Source organism: Kryptolebias marmoratus, linkage group LG12 (assembly GCF_001649575.2).
Source record: "Kryptolebias marmoratus isolate JLee-2015 linkage group LG12, ASM164957v2, whole genome shotgun sequence".
NCBI lineage: Eukaryota > Metazoa > Chordata > Actinopteri > Cyprinodontiformes > Rivulidae > Kryptolebias > Kryptolebias marmoratus.
In genome coordinates, this window is record NC_051441.1 from 11,543,949 (window position 1) to 11,563,769 (window position 19,821).

A 19,821-nucleotide genomic window follows, 5' to 3' on the forward strand; every position below is an offset into this window, starting at 1 on the left:
CCGCTCGAATGACGTACAATATGCGCGACTCCGCTAGAAGCATGCGGGATGGCTGTTTTGACCGTAGTCAACGTGCGAAATCTGTAAAAAGGGATTTATCTTTCGTGTAGCTGCTAAAATATTTAGAATCGGGTGGTTTTATTGAGCGAAATGGCAAATATAAATCTGCAGTTTAAAACAAAGTAAGTCTGCGCTTCACGGGTTTTGTTACCTTAGAACAAGCTGGGCTGAAAACTAAGCATCTGATGCCTTTTCCTCTTCTTTGCAGTTACGCTGTTTCCAGCAAGATAGAGCCATTTTACAAAGGAGGGAAGGTGCAGGTGAGTTGTTCGTTTTAACATGTTGAAAGCAGGGGATAAATAAAACAAAGTCAAAATACAGTGTGCTAGTTCACCCAAGACTGTATTCAAAGGCATGGTGGGACAAAATGACATAAAATCGCCTGAATGGACCGTTAACATCTCCTTTTGTTTGTGTTTTTCAGATTAGCAATGATGAAAAGTACATCTTTTGCACATGTGGATCTCGTGTCAATGTTTTGGAGATCAGCACAGGCAAGATCATCCACTGTGTGGAGCATGTAAGTTCAGACTGCTGTCATTAGGGGGTTAAAACCTCCTATTATGTCAGTGTTTACTCTTTCAGTTTAAATAATCTTTGAGTTGGCTCTGCATGGCTTAAATAGCCACAATAACTGGACAAAATTAAGATAAAATTATAGCCAAAGCAAATTACGTTCTGATAACTTATTTTGTGTATACTTTTTATTTCTTAATAATTAGCTATGTTATTAGTGATAAAGTCAGTGTTTATCAGAACCTTTTTGGCAAATTTTTGACACTTACTCATGATGGTCTTTACCATAAAAGACAGAAAAGAGGAAGAAACAACTCAGTGTTGTTCTTTTTACACTGTAAATAATTTCTTATCATATGAATCGTGATGTTGTAAGTATGTTTTTTTTTAAAGTTATTTTGCCTTGCAGGATGATCAAGAGGACATCACATCATTTTCACTTAGCTGTGATGATGAGGTAAGCGAACCACTGAATCACCAAAAACCTTGAGGTGTAACTGAAGATGAGGGTTTTTTTTGTAAAACCGTTAACAGTGTTTGTTAACAGTGTTTGTTAACAGTGTTTATTCTGTGTCCAACCTCAGCTGCTTGTAACAGCCAGCAGAGCTTTGCTGCTGAAGCAGTGGGACTGGAGGCAAGCCAAATGCACTCGCTCCTGGAAGGCCATCCACACGGTTCCTGTGGCCAGCATGACCTTTGACTCCACCTCCACCCTTCTGGCAACAGGTCAGCGATGACACAGTCTGTAACAAACGCCTGTTTTTTTTTAAAAAACAACATGGTTCCAGTTTTCTCCTCGTTTCCTCCTGCAGGTGGCTGTGATGGGACGATAAAACTCTGGGATGTGGTGAAGCAGTACTGCACACACAACCTTAAAGGATCATCTGGAGTTGTTCAGTAAGTTGTAGTACCTATCAAGGAGGCACAGCTTGTAGTTTAGTTTTTAATTTAATTTAGTTTTTAGCTCCGAGTTGACACTTTATTAGATTGTTTCATGTGCTGTGTCGATACAGGTCAATCTTTTGGAGGGGGGGGGTATAACAGAGCAAAAATTTATCAAGTTTCATAAGAAAAACAAGCCGTTCTTTGTGTGTTTTAGTCTGGTCCAGTTCCACCCAGACATCAAGCGGCTGCAGCTCTTCTCCTCCTCTCTGGACTGTGGCATTCGGATGTGGGACCTGCGCTCCAGCCAGTGTGTGTGCGTCCTGCAGAGCCACTACAGCGCCGTCACGTCACTCAGCTTCAGCAGCGACAGTAGCACCATGATCAGGTATAGTGCACCCATCCACTCTGCAGATTATAAAGCGCAGGGATTAAAGTTTTCAGTCTCTGTGATTGATTTCCATCATTTGGAACGTGGCCAGGATAGATTTCCATCATCTGTAACTGAGAAGGAAATAAGTGTTTTTTGTTGTTGTTGAGGTCCTGTTAAAGCCGTTTGATCTACTTCTGATACAGGGATTAAAGTGACGCTGCTTTCATACGATCAGGGGGTCTTAGGATTAAGTGTAGAAAAGAAATTTCAGTTAAAAGATATATTTTTTTGCTTTAAACCGTGAAATCAACCTGTGGACATTTAGGACATTTTTGCATCTTAAAGCTGTGTACTAATGCAGTGATTGCTAAAATGTTCTTTACTTGTAGTTCTGGTAGAGACAAAATCTGTACAGTGTGGGACCTTAAAACCCGGAAAGCGAAGAGAACTGTTCCGGTTTATGAGGTAAGATTGTGAAAGCCGGATATCTTTTTTTTTAAATGACAGTTATAAGCTTTTGTTAAAATGAACTTATGGGTTGTTGCTGCCTTTATTTCCAGGCTGTGGAAGGAGTCGTGGTCCTACCTGAGAATACAGATTTATCTCAGATTGGAGTCAGAACCAAAGACTTGCATTTCATCACAGCTGGCAGCAAAGGTTTGAGACTCACCCTGCTTCAGCATCTCATTTGTTGTTACTATCAATTTAACTTCTTTTTTCCCCCCTGAAGGTGTGCTGAGAGTGTGGGAGGCCAGCACTGCTCGCTGTGTTTACACCCAGACCCTTTCATCTACCTCCACCTCTGTCTCTGAGGAAGATGAGGAGAACAATCCTCTCAGTCTGACGTACCTTTTTCACCTCCCCACCTCCTCCAGGCTGGCCACGGTCACTGCAGAACACAACATACTCTTCTACCAGCTGCCTGAACTCACCACACTGCAGCAAGTGAGTCCCGGGACTAAAACTCTCTTCTAGCTTCATTTGTTTTGTTTTTAATGTGCTGTAAAACGTCTTTTACAGTCTTTATAAAAAAGGTTTGGTTGACTGACTGATTGTAAACGACACCACTTTTCTGCCTTTTGCCTCCTGTAGTTTGTGGGGTACAATGACGAGGTGTTGGACGTGAAGTTCCTGGGTAAAGGGGACACTCACATCGTGGTGGCCACCAACAGCTGCCAGCTGAAAGTGTTCGAGCTGCTCACCAACAGCTGCCAGATCCTCTACGGACACACAGGTGAGTCGTCAGCAGGGGGCAGTATGCGTCTGTGTGAAACACCCTGGACTTGCGTGTTCTTATTTACAGGGAACAGGAGTTTTACTTAACAGCACTAGTGCTTATGTGTGTTTGTGGTGGACAGAGTTTATTAAATGCTATCAGAGCAGAATTTGTTAAAAATCACCTTATTTAACAGTTGTAAGAAAGTAAACTGGGTAATAGAAATCAACAGTCAAAGTCTTCATAACCAGATTTTACAGAGAGGAAGGTGTGTGTGTGTGCGTGTGTGTGCGTGTGTGTGCGTGTGTGAGAACCAGAATCTAGAATAACCATCTCTGACAGCATCAGGTTTGTGACTTGCTGAGCAGGTCGGATGGAGACGTTTATCTCTGCTGTGTCTTATCTGTTGATCTTCCTCAGATACCGTCCTCACTCTGGACGTGTTCAGAAAAGCCTCTCTGTTTGCGAGCTGCGCAAAGGTAAACACAAAACTAAAGTGATGAAACAGAAACAAAGATAAACTAAGATTCAGCTGTGGCTGTTTTTAGGAGTTTAACCCATTTTGACACAGCTATAGTTTTCAATAATATTTAAAACTATTTGGTGTGTGTGTGTGTGTGTATAGGACCGGTCAGTGCATGTGTGGCAGATGGACGATGATAGCGGTCGGGTGAGATGTGTAGCTCAGGGCTCCAGCCACACCAATGCTGTGGGCTCCATCAGCTGCTCCAGGTAAAGCTCCACTTTCATCTATTTTTTTATTAAAACAAACACAGATGAAGGTTTGGACGGTAAATGTTTAAACAGTGTGAATAAAGCCTGACTAACTGAGGAACAGCAGTGGATTTATGGGAAGATTTCCTGTTTTTGTTTGTGACCAGGATGAAAGCGTCTTTCATTGTGACCGGCAGTCAGGACTGTACCCTGAAGGTGTGGGATCTACCCGAAGAACTTTCTGCAACGGGGACAGAAATCCATCAGCTGAGACCCCGCACCACCGAGAAGGCTCACGATAAGGTACAGGAGGCTGGAACCACCGAAACACACACACACTGTAAAATGTTGTTAAAACAGCACGAGGCCTTAGTGGTTAGTACTGTTGCCTCACAGCAAGAAGGTTGTGGGTTCGAGCCCCGGGTTGGACCTGGTTGTCTTGAAAAATAGATCTGTGATCTCAATGGGACTTGCCTGGTTAAATAAAGGTTAAGTAAAAAAATAAAAACATGTTTATTATTAATGTTTAGCGTGTTTTTTTGGAAAGTTTTTGTTGTTAGATTGAACCTGATGAGGCATCTAACAAATACAGCTCATAAAAAGGCAGCGCGTCCTTTTTAAATGGAGACATGGAAGGCTTTTTTTTTAAAAAAATTATAACATTTTGTTGAGAAAATACCCTTGAGCTAAGAAAAACAGTGGCTCAGTCGGTTAGCAGTGTTACTTCGCAGCAAGAAGGTCACCGGTTCGACTCCCGGTGGAGTTTGCCCGTTCTCCTGGTGGACCCTTGGGTTCTGTGTTCCTCCGGTTTTCTTCCACAGTCCAAAAACATGCATGTTGGGTTACATGGCAACCTTGAATTGTCCACATGTCCACCGTCCACATCATGAAATTAAAACGGGACAAACTGAACCTGTGTTGACTCTGAATTAATGATTTTACTCTCAGATTTGAAACTTTGTCTGTTTTTATATGGAAGTGACTGATCATAGATGCCTGATGTATTTTTGTCTGACTTCACTCATTCAGAGGTCAAAAGACAGATTCAGTTTCTTATTTAACAAAAGAAAGCATAATTTTAAGTTTACCCACTCCTTTAGATCGTCTTGTTCTGTGTATTGAAGGTGTGATTATTTTTCTGTTATTCTTAACTTTTTAGTTCTGAAGTTTTCTTCAAAGTTCCCATATCATTAGGGAAACATTTGTGTGTTTTCTGGTTGAAGTTGAACCCTTAAAATGAAACATTTCTGCGCAGTGAAGCTTATCAGTGGTAAAGAAATCTTGTTCTGTATCTTATACAGACTGAAAACAAGCCAGTCATGTAATCAGGAAATGCTGGAAAGTATCAGTCAGTTTCTCGTTCGTTCGATTGTTTTTTTCCTTCAGCAAGATAAAGGAATAAAAATATTCTCACGTCGCACCTTTTCCTGCTTCACCCACATGTGTTCTGGCATAAGATGCACACAATGGAACAATTTGTTCACCGCCGCTGAGGGATTGCTTAACTTTCCTTTTTTGTTTCTCCTGCATCAGATTCCTTCTGAAAATCTGACAGCAGTTCGTAGTAAAACCACAAAAGCTTGAAGTCAGAGGAATGTTGAGAATCTGCTTCTGTTGGGGAGAAAATCTCTGCATTCACTCTTTAGGATCGAAGCTGTTTTTATAAATTCCCATAACCTCTTTTTTTTTTTTTGCCCTTCCTCCAGGACATAAACAGCATCTCGGTGTCTCCTAATGACAAGCTGCTGGCCTCGGGGTCCCAGGACCGCACAGCCAAGCTGTGGTCTCTGTCGGGGGATGGGAACTTGGGTCTCCTGGGGGTGTTTCGGGGCCACCGGCGTGGGATTTGGGCCGTCTGCTTCTCTCCCATCGATCAGGTCCTGGCCACGTCTTCCGCAGACGGGACAACGAAGCTGTGGGGCCTGCAGGATTTCAGCTGTCTGAAGGTGGGACGGGTTCTCTGTTGGTCCTTTTCCGGTGCTGGACACTAGTTATATTGACTCTGAGTGGTGCTGTTTCTACTTTTATTCTTCTGAAGACGTTCGAGGGCCACGATGCATCGGTTCTTAAAGTCATCTTTGTGAGCCGCGGCACGCAGCTGCTGACCAGGTAAAAACACTCCCTTCATTAAGAACCGGAAACAGAAGACAAATCTTCGTTTACGTTTGTTGTGCTGTGCTTCACCCTAACCCGAGCACACGGCACAGTTCAGGAAACAATTCGAGAAGTTTTATTTGAGGCGCAGCTTTCGTCTCCAGATGTTTGCGCTGCGGTGCAGGCGGACCTGACGTTTTCCAACCCTTTCTCTCAGCGGCTCGGACGGTTTGGTGAAGCTCTGGACCATAAAGAGCAACGAGTGCGTGAAGACGCTGGACGCCCACCAGGACAAAGTGTGGGGGCTCCACGCCAGCCGCAAAGACGACAAGATGGTGACGGGCTCGGCAGACTCCAACATCACGGTGTGGGAGGTAAGCAAACACAGAATGAGGAGACGCCAATTACAAGATTATTAGCATTTTTTAGGCAAAAATTTTGTTTTTTTTCTATGCTTTGGTTTTGTTTAAATTAACTTTTAAGTAGCAGCCATTAAACATGTCCTCTGAGCACTAATTAAGAATAACCATTTTAAATAAACAGCTGTTTTAAAGGGAGCAATCTGATTTATATAATATAACATCTTAAAATACAGTGTTTGTACCTTTTTGTCCTCCTTGTCTTTGCATGCATTCTGGTATTAAGCAGCTTATTTAACGCTAGTCTTTAACTCTTCCTGGAAAACACCCATCAGATCGTTTTCCCTGCTGGGGTTTGTAGAGCAACCAAACGAGTGAATGTTGTGTGTCTGTCTTCCACCAGGACGTGACCGAGGTGGAGCTGGCGGAGGAGCAGGCCAAGCAGGAGGATCAAATACTCAAGTAAGTTACATCCAGCTCTTTGGGTTTGACAACTTTCGTCTCACGCCTGCAGAGCCACCCGTCACCGCTTAATCACATCAAAACTGCCAACTTTTGTCAGAACTGCTAAACTCTTTACTTTTATCTACAAGAAACACACACAGCTGCACAACTGAACTTCTCATTTTGTCAAGATGTTTTTATTCAGACAAGTGAAAACATCACTTACTGACATGAAAGAGGGGCGACCCTGTAATCTAATGTGTGTGTTAGTAAAATATCTCATGAACCACTGGGTGGATTTTAATGAAACTCTCTGGAAGTAATCACCGGATGTACATCTAAAACTGGTTAGGGTTTGAAATCCATCTAATTCAAGATGGCTGCCTCAATGGACCAACCTGATCAAACACCAAAATGGCAACAAGTCAGGCAGTCCTACAGACACTGAGGTAGAATTTGGTGTGGTAGTAGCTGAGAGTCCTTCCTAACAGATCACATTGTCGTACCCTCCTGGGAGCTTTGTTTCTGCTGGTAACAGCTCATCGGTGTACAGGTTGTCAGCAGTGGAGACATGTTGTGTGCTTTGTTGTGTCTGAAGGCAGCAGGAGTTGTCGAACCTGCTCCACGAGAAGAAGTATCTGAAGGCCCTGGGTCTCGCCATCTCCCTGTGCCAGCCTCACACTGTGCTCACCGTCATCAAAGGTACAGGACCGTTTCACCTTTCGTCAAAGAGGAACTTCTAAAAAAACACGCAGGCTCGCCTGTAAGATTAAACATCTTCTGTGAAAGGGTCATTAATAGTTTTTTGACTCAGTGTTTCAAAATTCAGATGAACAAAAGTAAATCTGCTTCAATTTTTAAATGTGTTTTCTTGTCTTTTGTTGCTTCTAGCGATTCGTCAGCGTGAGGAAAGCCACGAGCTGCTGGAAAAAACGGTGCTGAAACTGCGAGTGGATCAGAAAGGTAACGGGTTTGTTTGTTTGTTTTTTAATTCTGACACGACTACAAGAGAAAGATCAGGATTGTTGCTTCAAAAAGGTTTCGATCCGTTTTGTCAAAACCTCCTGTTTCGATGCTTGGGCTCAGAGTCGCTGCTGCGCTACTGCGTGGTGTGGAACACCAACGCCAGGAACTGCCATGACGCGCAGGCCGTCCTCCAGGTGCTCCTCACTCACCTGCCGCCCGAGGAGCTGCTGCAGTACCAGGGAGTCCGAACGCACCTGGAAGGTCTGATCCCGTACACAGGTCAGCCTGGGGAAGATGACGTAATGGCCTGCTCTCCTATTTAGCGCTTTATCTGGTCCAAGGACCCCGAAGCGCTTCGCACTACAGTCAGGCTGCCATTACTGTTAATTTATTTACTGGTAACTAGCAGGATGACTGAAGTACTTGTTATATTGCATTATTAGTTTATGAGGAAAGTCTTCCACATAAACACAAAAAAGACACAAGTCTTAAAATAAACCGACTGGCTTTACTGTAGCATCTTTTCATCAAGAGAAAACATACTTTAAATGCTTGAGATTAGTTTTTGATTCGAGAATTTACTTATTTTTTCTCCTACTGTGAAGTAGATTTACTTCATCAGTGAATGAGCTTGTTACCAATCACATCCTAATTTTGTTTCCTTTGCTGTGATTACTATAAAACGTAAATTATTTATGTTTTCTAGTCCTAGTAATTGTTTTTTCACCCCACAGAGAGACACATGGAGAGGATCGGCCGTCTGCAGCAGGCCTCCATGTTCCTCAACTACATGTGGCAGAAAATGAGGGTGGCTGGAGCGACCAGGTGAGGCAGCACTCATCTGAAGCCCATTATTGAATTTAACCCTTTTTATTGAAGGTGCGGATAAGGACCAGATCAGAGCTTTTTATAGTTTGAACTGTTTTTTTGTCTGGTTGATGTAGACTGGGGGTAGTCCCAACACAAAACCTTCCCATGGTGCTACATGGCAGCTTAGCTTTAGTTCAGTTACAGGAAGACATCCTGCAGGTTCTCCCTGGAAATCCTGTTTCTGATTAATTATAGGAATATAAAGCTAATCATTGTTCTTATTATATTTTGTCCAGTCTGAACCCAGATGAAGAAATGGATACAGCTCCTCTCACGCGGACCCAGCCTTTGTTTTTCTTCGACAAAGAGAAAATAAAGGAGAGTAACGACGAGAGGCGAGGAGATGACAGCGACAGCGGCCAAGACGAAGATCCAGACGTGGAGGAGGACGGGGTTGAAGTCAGCGCCACGAAAAAAGCCTCGACTAACAGGAAAACCAACGGAAACCAGCAGCTGGAAAGCGAGGAAACCTCAGAAGAGGAAGATGAGGATCAGGGCGTGCGGCGTCAGCCTCCGAGCTGACAGCATCGAGAACATTTAAGCTTTCTCCTGCAGGAGGCGTGAAGCCAAAACACAAAGAACAGGTTTTACTGTAAAGACTGAAGACTTTCCGAGTCGTGGTATTTTACCCCCGGATCTCTTCTCCCGTACAGATTTTAAAGAGAAACTGAAGATGCAGAATCCAAAGAGATAACGAGGCTGAAGGAGGAAGAAGTGATCCTTCAACATGTGGGTTCTGCAGCGTTTCATAATTTTGATCTGCTGTGATTTATCAGAACGCAGTTTTGTCAAGTAACCTACACACAAATGTTTTGATACCATTTATGAATAAAGAGACGACTCATATGTTGTGTTAGTTTTTCAAAGTGTCTAAAAATATCTTGATCTGATCAGTCTGATTGACAGTTTTGGTTTCTTTGTTGGCTGGTTGTGTAGTTTTTAAAAAATAAAACCACAATAGTCCAAGTGATATTAAGTGATACATAATTAATAATCATGTAAAAGAAATCTAAATTTTATGTAATTATTTTTGCAAAAACGGCACATTAATTCCTCCTTACTTCTTTTCAGTTGCTAAAATTTGCTGTTTTTTTTTTGTTTGTTTTTTTAAATTCAAACTTAAATATTTGGGGTTTTTATTTTTAAAAAAAAAAGCTATTTGAAGTTGTACATTTCTGGTTAAAACAGAATATTATGTAAGCTGGTTCAGATGAAGGCGAGCAGTCTTGGTGGATGTTTGTCAGCCTTTTGTAACGATGATGAGCAGATTGGATCAAACAGGATTTTGGCCTTCAAAGTTAAAATGATCCAGGCAAAATGAAGAATATTTCCTTTACAGCAACCAAACAGTCCGACGTCTTTTAAAACTGCTTTATTTATTTTAGGTAATGCAACAAAATTTCAGGTTTCATACAAAAACAATCAGAGATCAGGACCAAAAACAACGTCATTTAATTTTTTTCTCAGCTACACAGTAAAGTGAATATATTATTTACAGAAGTCACATGGCCAGAGTTGATGTATGCGTGTAAAAAATGGCGGCACGTAAACTTTTCTCAGCGTCTGTGCACTTTGGTCCGACTTAAATGCGTATAAAGCACAATGTGAAGTTTCCATTATGGAAAGTAAATCTAAAAGTTAATCATTTTAAATTAATTAGAAACAAAATATTGATCACATAAAAGTTATTACATACATACAATTGATTATTACATTTTTATTGTTTCAAAATAATCATGAAATTAATTTACAACAATTAAAAAGTCAACTTTGTTATTCAAGGGTCAGTGACTGGTTACCTCTGTGTGGGGGCAGGTTGGTTGGTCATCGACTGGTTACCTCTGTTTGTGTGGGGGCAGGTTGGTTGGTCAGCGACTGGTTACCTCTGTTTGTGTGGGGGCAGGTTGGTTGGTCAGCGACTGGTTACCTCGGTTCGGGTGGAGGCAGGTTGGCTGATCAGCGACTGGTTACCTCTGTTTGGGTGGGGTCAGGTTGGTTGGTCAGCGACTGGTTACCTTGGTTCGGGTGGAGGCAGGTTGGCTGATCAGCGACTGGTTACCTCTGTTTGGGTGGGGTCAGGTTGGTTGGACGGCGACTGGTTACCTCGGTTCGGGTGGGGCCAGGTTGGTTGGTCAGTGACTGGTTACCTCTGTTTGTGTGGGGGCAGGTTGGTTGGTCAGTGACTGGTTACCTTGGTTCGGGTGGGGGCAGGTTGGTTGGTCAGCGACTGGTTACCTCTGTTTGGGTGGGGTCAGGTTGGTTGGACGGCGACTGGTTACCTCTGTTTGGGTGGGGTCAGGTTGGTTGGTCATAAACTGGTTACCTTGGTTTAGGTGGGGGCAGGTTGGAAGTTCAAAAAGTGGTGACCTCGGTTTGGGTGGGGGGCAGGTGGAGCTTGGCTGCGTTCTTACGGGTGATGCTGCAGCAGCGGTTCATGATCTCCTGGGCTCGGGGTCTGGGTGGCACCTTGGGTGAAGATGGCCCCTTGTAGAGGTTGGGATCTGAGACGCTGGGGAGCAACCTGCCCTGCGGTTGGCTCGTTGGGCTGAGGAGGTTGCTGATGGTGGGGGGAGGCGTGCGGCTGAGTCGCAGCCGCTCCTCGTTGGCGCCGTAGCTCAGGTTGACGGATGACCCAGCAGAGACGGAGCCGGAATCATCGCTGAAGCTGTCGCTCTCAAAGCTGTCATCAGTGTCTGCTGCCAGCATCCTGATGCCCTCCTCCTCCTCCTCCTCCTCCTCCTCCTCCTGTTCATCTTGCACCATGATGACGGGGGGAGGAGGAGGAGGAGGTCTGGCTGGAGAGGCGAGTTTGGCGGGACGGTTTGTCACAGAGGCGCTGAGACTTTCTGCAGGTTGTGGGCGAGGCTGCTCAGACAGCATGCTCAGGGACCGGGACCGGGACCTCTGGAGGCTGTCATCTTGGATCAGGTTGGGGGACAAGGATGTGACAGGTGGGAGCTGTGGCAGGTTTCCATAGGAACGGCTGTGATGCAAGTTGGAGGAGGGGGCGAGGAGGGAGGATGAGTTCAGATCTTGACTCTGAGGCGTCATGGTACGAATATGAGGGTAGCTGTGTGGCTGCAGGTGGATGGCTGGGATGTAGCCCATTTTCCCATTGTGTCTGTCAAAAAAGAGGATCGAGGAGAGCAAAATTAGCATAAATTTAAAGCCAAATGTTTCAAAGAATCCATTCATGTAAACATATTTACACCCCCACACACTATAAGCTACTTTAATATTATTTTACCTTTTTAAAGCAAATTCTGGTTTATAGTATAGTTTGGAACTGTCTAAAGAGCTGATGTGGTCAGTATAGTCCATAAAAACTGCACATTTTGTGCCTTTTATTGAATAGCCTTGTCCCTTTTAACAAAATGTTTCTACATGTATGGAACTGGTTTGGTAGCAGAAATCAGCACAGTGATTTCCACTTGACACTGTGAGGTCGATAAACATTTAGCGCTTCAGGAAGTGTTGCAGCAGGGACGTTAAGTTGTGAAGAGACGTGGAGTAGACGTTTCTGCCAAAAGTCAAATGCTTTTGTACCTGATGAGCCACCAGCCATTCTGAGGCTGCTGCAGGACCTCCACCACCGCTCCGATGTCTACAGATATCTCGTCAACGTTAGTCGACTTGTAGCTTTTCACTGCAGTGTAGAGCATACCTGTGGGCGGCATGAAGACGTTTAAAAATAAGGATGTTACATTTATTCATGTCGTTTCAATGTGTAAGCACCTCTTGCTGGCATCTCATCCTTGTCATCTTCATCCTCCTCCTCCTCTACCTTCTCCAGGTATGGTGCAGGGAACCAGGCCATCCGCTTGTTCTCGTTCTCTACGAGCCACCACCCTGAACAGACAGCCGTGCGTCAGACCGTGTGTATTCTGGGCTGCAGCTGTTCCAACCGTTGGAGCTGCGTTTGCTCACCTCCTTTGTCCTTGATGAGCACATCCAGCTTTTCCTCGGCAGTCACTTTGAAAGGTTTGTTCTTGGTGTCTTTGGTCTCGTAGGCGGCCACGCATCGGTACGTCTCGGTGACGAACGGCTGGGTCACGTTGCCGCTGCTGCTGTGTCCTCCGTTGCTCCTGATCTCGTCCTCGGAGGGCATGATCATGACGCTGGGGCGGGTCAGATATCAAATGTTACTCTCTCTTTGTAGCAACGTGGTTTAAACGTGGTGTGCCTTCGCAGCTCTGACATCGAGAAGAGAGTCTCAAAACTCTGCAGCTGATTAGATCTAAATATAACCTGATACTTGGACATCAAGCCATGCGTGCACATATTTAACAAGCTTTTTAAGCATGAAAACTATCACATCTCTGAAGTTAAAGACAAAAAAAAATCTAAACAATTCTTCAGTTTATAATTTGGTTTAAGATGTGTTTCGACTGGTTGATGTTTCTGTCTGTAACACAGCTGTGACAACTTCGAGACCAGTTCCTTTCCAGAGCTGTCTGATTATCAGATTGAAATGTTTGCCTTACCAGTTCTTGGTGAACTCCAGCTGCGGCTCCTGACCTTTGGGCTGGAAGAACCGGATCAGGTCTGCAGACTGAGACACCCGGGGATCGCAGCTCAGGAGGTCATTGCAGTATTTCTGCAAGTACTTCAGGCGCACCAGTGACTTGTTCGAGCCCTTCCCCTGGCTCCTCTTCTTCATTTTAATCCCTAAATAACCACAGGTAAAACACATTTAGCCTAATCACACCCCACTGTGACCCTGACAGAGCGAACAGGTGCCTACCTTTGAATTTCGGGAGGATTCTATCAGATTTATTCAGCTTACTCGCAGATGGAAACGCCGCCTTCAGCTGTTTCTGCGGAACAAAAACAATAATTACTGGAACCATATACGGTTTGTAGAAGGAAAAGCTATCAATGCGATTATTAAAACTCACATGCATTTTCTTGAAATCCCCAAAACTTCTGTAAACCACGACTTCGGTCTGGTCGGACCAAAGCACAGAGGTCATGTACATCTAGAGGAACAAAACAAAGCATTAACCGAGATCTCTTTTTGTAAATTCCAGAAGATAACGACTAAAAGTCCCTAAAAGTCTTACTTTGCTCGTCCCCTTGTGCATCACTCCAGCCAGACGGACGCTGAGGGGGTACAGCTCGGTCGCCATGACGACAGGACAGCGAGCGCTGTGACTGTGGAGGCGATGTTCTTCAGGTGAATTTATACTTCCCGCACAGGTCAGGGAGCAGGTCACGGATGGAAACTCTCTTATCTTCCGGTTAAACGGAATTCCGAACCCAGCCTGCGTGGCATTTTTACCCACATTTCCCTCCAAGGACTCAGACAAGTGAAGCCTTCAGGGCTGACAGGTTGAACTGTCGCTGACACGCTCTGAGATAACAAGCTTTGTTTACATTTTCTACTTTTGCACTTAAGCGCTTCGTTCCTTTTTTTTTTTAAACCCCACTTCATAAAACAAATAAACTAGAATGTAGATGTTTATGTCTGCGCTGAACACTTTTCTGTCTCAGTGGAGGAAAATACACCTGTTCAATCATTCAGCATCAGGTTAAAAGCAAATAAAGATGTAAAAAAACAAATAATAAAACAAAGGCGTACAACAATGTTTCTTCTATTTCCTCACACACCCACATGTGCTCTTACTGGAAGAAAGGAAAAAAAAGTTTCTCACCAGATCAAATGTTATCAGGTAAATACTGAAGCTAAAAAAATGCTGCATACGCCAAATAAAATGTGAATAATTCCTATTTTAATAAAGTAAATCCCACCCAACCTCAGTTAGATAAGTCACGTGAACTAAAGGAATACCGAGTGCTAAATGAACTTTGCTGAAATAAGTTATAAAAGCTTAAAGAAGCAAAAGGCTAGCAAAGAGTAGCAGAATGACAGCTAAAAACTAAAGGTCACATAAGAGAACAAACAGAGCCAGTATACTGAAGAAAATTTCTAAATGAACAAAGGTCTTGAAGGAATCTGAATGTATTTTTATGGGGGAAAAGTAAAATATAATGTACAAAATATCAAAGTTGCAAAAGCCAAAAGTCATCGCAGCCATCTCCTGGATGAGCTGAATGTTTGGATACATGAACGGCTAAAACATGATGAAGTAATCCATTTACACAAACGTTTTTGAAAAAGAATACATTGAAAAAAATAAACCAGTAAAACAGTTGTGCTGAATCAACATTTGCACAATAAACTACAGAAAGTCTTGGATAAAGTGTTTGCACTTTAGGGTTTCTAACATTCTGCCATATAAGATTTATAAAGACCAATTAAAAAGAATTTTTAGTGTTAAAGTTTCCAAATTTGATCTACCTTCTTATCTCTCAATTTCTGTTTAATCCTCTTTTAAAGATTAAAACTTTAAAGCCCAAAGAACAGCCTGCATTATTAAAGTCAGATAAGGAGGAAGCTGAACACACAATGTTGGAATTCTTATCTGATTTAGAAACTTTTTTTTTTTAACTGCAGCACCTCCAAACAAAATCTTTTAATCACTTGTCACTCTTTTTTTATTAAAGTTAAGATTCAGCCTCCTCGAAGCCGTATCACTGATCTTAAATAAAGAAACATTTAATGTTTCTTCGCAGTTTTTTTAGGTGAAATTGTTCAAAAGAAGAAACAAACACTACGCTTAGATGGGACCACAGACATTGCTTGAGGTTCGGTTTCAGTCTTTAACAATTAAAGCACGAATGGAAAAAGTTGTGCAAAGTACCAACATCTGAAACTGTATTTCCTGGTGTTCGTTGGAGATGTGCTGCCCAACATTCTCAGGTTTGAAAAAAAAAAAGCCTCAGCACACTCCGGGAGGTTTTTCATTTCCTAAAGGTAAAGAGCGGTTGTGTTGCGTTCAGGGACGACGACGGGCCGCTGCTGACATCTGGTGTCTTTGAACAAAACTGTCCTCCAGTCAGTGACGAATCCCTGCCAGCCCGGGGTGTATTAAACACATTTAAATGTACAAACCAGCAAACAACATGTGGCTTTTATCAAGTCAAACAGAAATCCTGACAGAATTTAAAAACATCCCTCAAATTTTGATTTAAAAAGCTAATTCTACAAGTTTAAATACTTTCCGGTCTTGTATATAAACTCTGCTAACTTCAAACTGTACAACTGAGAAGTTTCATTTTAATAAAAGAAACTGATTTGCTTTTAAAATGTTTTGTTTTCTGCTGTTAAACTTCTCTAGCAATGATGACACCAGAACAGAAAAGCCTCTGAAAAATGAGTTTTATTTCTTCTTGCACAACGTCCTCACAGCAGAACAGCTTCAAATTAGAACAAGACATCAAATAATCCACATTTCCTTCTTCCAGGGCACATTTTCCTGATTCGTTACATGATTTCTTTTATTTAAATGTAAACCTTTCAGAACTGGGGGGGATTAACGTCTTCTTTCCATTTCTTTGATTTAATGGCAGCATTGTTCCCACATCAGCTCTGAGGTCGGATCTTCAGTTACAAAGTTTCTGTGATCGTTTGTATTAAATAAAATGCTATCACAATAATTTGATTTAAAAATAAATAAAATGATAAGGCAATAGGTTTTTCCTATGACGTCAAAATAAGATTTATTTCGTCTCTTATCACTTGAACCATAACCATAAGGTGCATTTTACCTTCTACATTTAAACATCACAGCAAATATATATTATTTTTTTTAAGCTTGGTTTGGTAACACTGCAGTAAAATAAACTTTAAAAAGTACAAAAAATAAAATAAAAACATTCAAAACACTGCATTGCTTTAGTTGCATTTCATTTCAGCTTTCCACCAAATTTCTCTCATTCTGGTTTTCAAATAAACGTTAATCTGGTAAATTATTTATGACCCAACATTCCAAACTCATAGCTTTAGCATTATTATAGCAATTAGAGCTAAATGAACCAAGTGGTGATCTTTGGCATGCAAAGACAACAAAATGATTTGAAAAATGTTGACGATTTTGAGAAAAAAAAAAAACACTCGTTGGTTCTGTAAACTTAGAGATCCAGCTGTGTCACATCCAGCTGTGGGCTTTGATTCATAAATCGTCTTAACCAAACTAAAGGACGCACCATCCCGGATCAACAGACTTTCAGGTCCTGCAGAAATAAACCCAGAAGGAGCTGCTGGAGGGAACAGAGGCAAAGATGTTTGTTATTTAAAGAAAAAAAAGAACACTAATAGTTACAGGAACGGAATTGTTTTACAGTCGTCTTTGCAACTCTTAGCTTAAATAAAATAAGAAAAGAAAAAGGCCACATCTCCACGAACAGTCCATTATGATGCTCAGATGTACAGAGACGCGTTGGTGAAGAAGAGGCAGCAAAGAACAGAAATTAAAACCAAGCTGAGTAAAGAACAAATTACAACCATCAGCTCTGCCTGAACCGCCCACATCTCCTCCGTCTCTGCCTTTCCTCCTCTTCATCGGCGCCTTTCCCTTCCGCGGTTCAGCAAAGAGCGTTTGGCCTCTTCGGGTGTCCCCCCTCCCCCTTCCCGGTGAGGAAAACGGGCCATCGGTGATGTTGTGGCTTTAAAGAACTCCCCTGTCGCTCAGTTAGGTGCAGGTCGGCGCCCTTGTGTCCTGCTGTGCTCCTTCACGTCAGCGGAACTCATAAATAGGCACGCTGTGCTCTTTAATGTGACTCAGGCTGAGCGACTGATACCTGCAGGAGGCGACGATAAGCACATTATTTCCCCCCATTCCGCTTTGAGAAAGTTGGCCGAAACGCTGTTGCTTACCACTCTGAGCTCCTGTGGTAATAGTAGCCTTCGATGGTGGCTGTGGACTTCTGAAAGCAAATGTAGTAGAAGCCGGCGAAGGAGGCGCCGCTGATGTCTTTGATTGTGTGATCGGGAACTAAAAACTGCTCCTAAACGGAATAAATAATAAATAAAAGCAACACGAGTTGAGGTTGGAGCTCTGTGTAAGAGGAGGACAAAAAGAGAAACAACCGTCCGCTCACCTTCCACCGCATGAAGATATAATCACTGTCATCCAGCGCTTTGTAGTCAAAATGATCCAAGTTGAAGTTTTTGGCGTATTTGTAAAAAGCCTGGAACTTCCCCTGATTAGAGGACAGAAAACACATGAAGAATATCTCTTCCTTTTTCCAGCCATCTGCTAGGAAAATACATATCGCGTATCGCCCGGTATCTAAACACTATTTGAGAAAAAAAAAAAACATTTAAATTCAGTAAAACTGACTTTTTCCAGAAGAAGTGGGCTACAAAGTGTTAGATGATGGACGGTGAACCTTCTGCATTCACAAGTAAAAAGCAATTTTCACACAAACAACTGGTGCCTGAACTTTTTCAGAGATATCATATCATATCATATTACTGGTGGTCGAATATTTAAATCTCAAGGACCAGTTCAGGACTTTCAGTGTCACAAAGCTGGTTCAGTTTTTACCTGAACCTGAGCTGCTCCAGATCTGGATTAGAGATCACACACAAATCAACCAATCTGTGTCCTTAAAAAAACGAAATGAATAAATAAATGAAGAGCTTCAGGTATGCACCAGAGGGAGCGTCTTTTTATCTCTCTCACTGAGATTCACCATTTGGATTTTGAGAAACGTCTTCGTGAGACAGATCCCAGCAGAATCAGACACTGACGTTGCACAAAACAGAAGACGATCACTGTAAAGTTTGTTGGACGCTCATGCACCAACGGCAACCACTGAAATAAATCTGAACTGAACTGATTCTCCAGAAAATCCCACTTTTTTATGTGAAAACATTACAATCAAAGCTCTCTTTACTGATCCATTTTCTAACCCTTTAATTAATATTTGTTTAATAAACAGATCTTCCCGCCACAAAACGCATTAACTGAGCAAAATACTTGGTGGGACATACCCAGTGTTTTCTGTCCACATCCTCATCGGCGTCCCACTTCCGAGTTAAAAAAGGCCTCCTGCGGCTGATAATTTCACCAACAAAGAACGTTGTGAGCGTGGGATACTCCTACCACAGATGGAAAATAAAAAGTGAGAAACAAGAGAAAAAACGTCCAGCTTTCTGGTGAGTTTTAGTCCAGCCTTTATGATAAAACTTACTTCCCAAACATGTTATTAGACAGTTTATCATTTATTAAAAGCCTCCTACAACAACTTAATTCATGTATAGATATGTGAGAGGATATGTTTACTTATTATCACCTCTCAAAATTAAATATAGCTCTTTAATTAGAGACCCATCACCAGAGCTTGACCAAAACTTACTTCTGAACCTCCTGACCCTTTATTTCTTGCACAGTTTGCAGAAAGTAATGGACACACAGCTGACACATGTATGACTTGGTGTGGGAGGCCGAGCGTAAGAGGCTCACATTGGTCCAAAACTAACCTGACATTTTCTCGCTTCGACCTGCTTCAGGCAAGCAGCGACCAGTTTGTGTTCATTCTCCGAAAGCACAAAGGTCAGCCTTCCTACACCTGAGCCAGCTGCAGGACTCACCTCAGTCAGGCCTTTGATTTTCAGGTATCCACACAAATATGAGTCAGCCATGGTCACATGCTGTTCAAGGCAAACAGACAGGGAACACTTAGTCATGTCTCCCAGGCTTGACATTATGTAAAACTGAAAATCTACCTCACTTTGACTGGGTTTGGGCAAAAAAATGGCAGCAAGCTGTGAGTGCACACGCAGGCAAACACAAACACATGTTAAATCTGCTGAGATTCCTGACAAATCGAGCCAAAATCATTGTAATAATTAAGGTGACTTGTTGCACAAACTAAAAATGCTGAAAAGATACCACTTTAACTTCAAACTACATATGCAAAACATCAGTAAGAGCTGATATCTGGTCAAAACAGCTGCTGTAGGTTAGCAACACAAAGCTACACATAGGCAGACTTGGGTTATAATTCTAATAAAAACAAAAATAAAGAAAATATTAGAAGTAGTGATTAGCTACAACAAATTACCTGCAAAACCACCTCTACGTCGTAAGAGTTGCCTTTGCTCCTCTGGTAACCCCGAAACTGCGAGCCGCTGTAGAGTAAGGACACGGCCACCCCCGGCTGGGACGTGTTGATCGGGGCAGGGGGGACAAGACAGGCCGAGGATGGGCAGGCCGAGCCGGTGGTACAGCAGCACTCCGCTCGGACAGGCATGATGAGTACTGAAGAATCCCCGTCAGCCACCGTCATGAACTTTGTGACCGAAACACCACTACTGGGGACGGGAAGGGGGCTGAAAGTGGAAAGGTTTCACCCAGCAGGAGGAAAAAAAAGCAAAATCTCCGGAGCTCAAAAGTTTGCTTCCATTTCTAACCTTTCCATGAACTGACGACGAATACCATCTGCGACGCTTCATTTGAGGAGCCAGCTTCCTGCAA

The 19,821-nt window shown here is 42.7% G+C and overlaps 3 protein-coding genes across 4 annotated transcripts; 1 reads left to right on the plus strand and 2 right to left on the minus strand.

The window, feature by feature from the left end:
• Nucleotides 1-20: 20 nt before the first annotated feature.
• On the plus strand, nt 21-9,340 carry tbl3 (transducin beta like 3). Its single transcript, XM_017421760.3, has 23 exons — nt 21-182; nt 269-320; nt 485-580; nt 986-1,033; nt 1,161-1,302; nt 1,389-1,473; nt 1,676-1,846; nt 2,221-2,296; nt 2,392-2,488; nt 2,562-2,776; nt 2,924-3,065; nt 3,468-3,526; nt 3,673-3,779; nt 3,929-4,064; nt 5,468-5,707; nt 5,800-5,870; nt 6,073-6,229; nt 6,618-6,676; nt 7,257-7,360; nt 7,550-7,621; nt 7,745-7,903; nt 8,359-8,449; nt 8,731-9,340. Exons 1-23 carry the CDS (start codon nt 151-153, stop codon nt 9,014-9,016), a joined length of 2,697 nt encoding a protein of 898 aa, XP_017277249.1. The 5' UTR covers nt 21-150; the 3' UTR covers nt 9,017-9,340.
• A 372-nt stretch (nt 9,341-9,712) lies between these two features.
• noxo1a (NADPH oxidase organizer 1a) lies at nt 9,713-13,674 on the minus strand. The gene is made up of 8 exons (XM_017421779.3): nt 13,558-13,674; nt 13,393-13,473; nt 13,239-13,311; nt 12,979-13,162; nt 12,422-12,612; nt 12,230-12,343; nt 12,041-12,158; nt 9,713-11,615 (listed from the first exon to the last, which is right to left on the minus strand). The coding sequence occupies exons 1-8, from the start codon at nt 13,621-13,623 to the stop codon at nt 10,847-10,849; spliced, it is 1,596 nt and encodes a 531-aa protein (XP_017277268.1). The 5' UTR covers nt 13,624-13,674; the 3' UTR covers nt 9,713-10,846.
• A 2,025-nt stretch (nt 13,675-15,699) lies between these two features.
• gid4 (GID complex subunit 4 homolog) lies at nt 15,700-19,786 on the minus strand. 2 transcript variants are annotated; one of them, XM_017421771.3, is made up of 6 exons: nt 19,409-19,786; nt 18,936-18,995; nt 18,336-18,443; nt 17,438-17,539; nt 17,214-17,344; nt 15,700-17,137 (listed from the first exon to the last, which is right to left on the minus strand). In XM_017421771.3, the coding sequence occupies exons 1-6, from the start codon at nt 19,631-19,633 to the stop codon at nt 17,074-17,076; spliced, it is 690 nt and encodes a 229-aa protein (XP_017277260.1). In that variant the 5' UTR covers nt 19,634-19,786; the 3' UTR covers nt 15,700-17,073. The 2 variants fall into 2 exon arrangements, with proteins under 2 accessions (XP_017277260.1, XP_037834773.1); XM_037978845.1 differs by having other exon boundaries at nt 18,825-18,995.
• Nucleotides 19,787-19,821: the final 35 nt, after the last annotated feature.

What these genes read in the sequence shown, in the direction of transcription:
- gid4 (XM_037978845.1), bottom strand. Translation starts at nt 19,633, where the DNA reads ATGACGGTGGCTGACGGGGATTCTTCAGTACTCATCATGCCTGTCCGA. An exon ending in TCGAAGCGAGAAAATGTCAG is followed by an intron (nt 18,444 to 18,824) that starts GTTAGTTTTGGA and finishes CATCTGTGGTAG; the next exon opens with GAGTATCCCACGCTCACAAC. An exon ending in TACCACAGGAGCTCAGAGTG is followed by an intron (nt 17,138 to 17,213) that starts GTAAGCAACAGC and finishes CGCCTCCTGCAG; the next exon opens with GTATCAGTCGCTCAGCCTGA.
- tbl3 (XM_017421760.3), top strand. Translation starts at nt 151, where the DNA reads ATGGCAAATATAAATCTGCAGTTTAAAACAAA. An exon ending in GGATCATCTGGAGTTGTTCA is followed by an intron (nt 1,474 to 1,675) that starts GTAAGTTGTAGT and finishes TGTGTGTTTTAG; the next exon opens with TCTGGTCCAGTTCCACCCAG. An exon ending in GAACTGTTCCGGTTTATGAG is followed by an intron (nt 2,297 to 2,391) that starts GTAAGATTGTGA and finishes CTTTATTTCCAG; the next exon opens with GCTGTGGAAGGAGTCGTGGT.
- noxo1a (XM_017421779.3), bottom strand. Translation starts at nt 13,623, where the DNA reads ATGGCGACCGAGCTGTACCCCCTCAGCGTCCGTCTGGCTGGAGTGATG. An exon ending in GGGATTTCAAGAAAATGCAT is followed by an intron (nt 13,312 to 13,392) that starts GTGAGTTTTAAT and finishes TTTGTTCCGCAG; the next exon opens with AAACAGCTGAAGGCGGCGTT. An exon ending in AATGGCTGGTGGCTCATCAG is followed by an intron (nt 11,616 to 12,040) that starts GTACAAAAGCAT and finishes CTTTTTTGACAG; the next exon opens with ACACAATGGGAAAATGGGCT.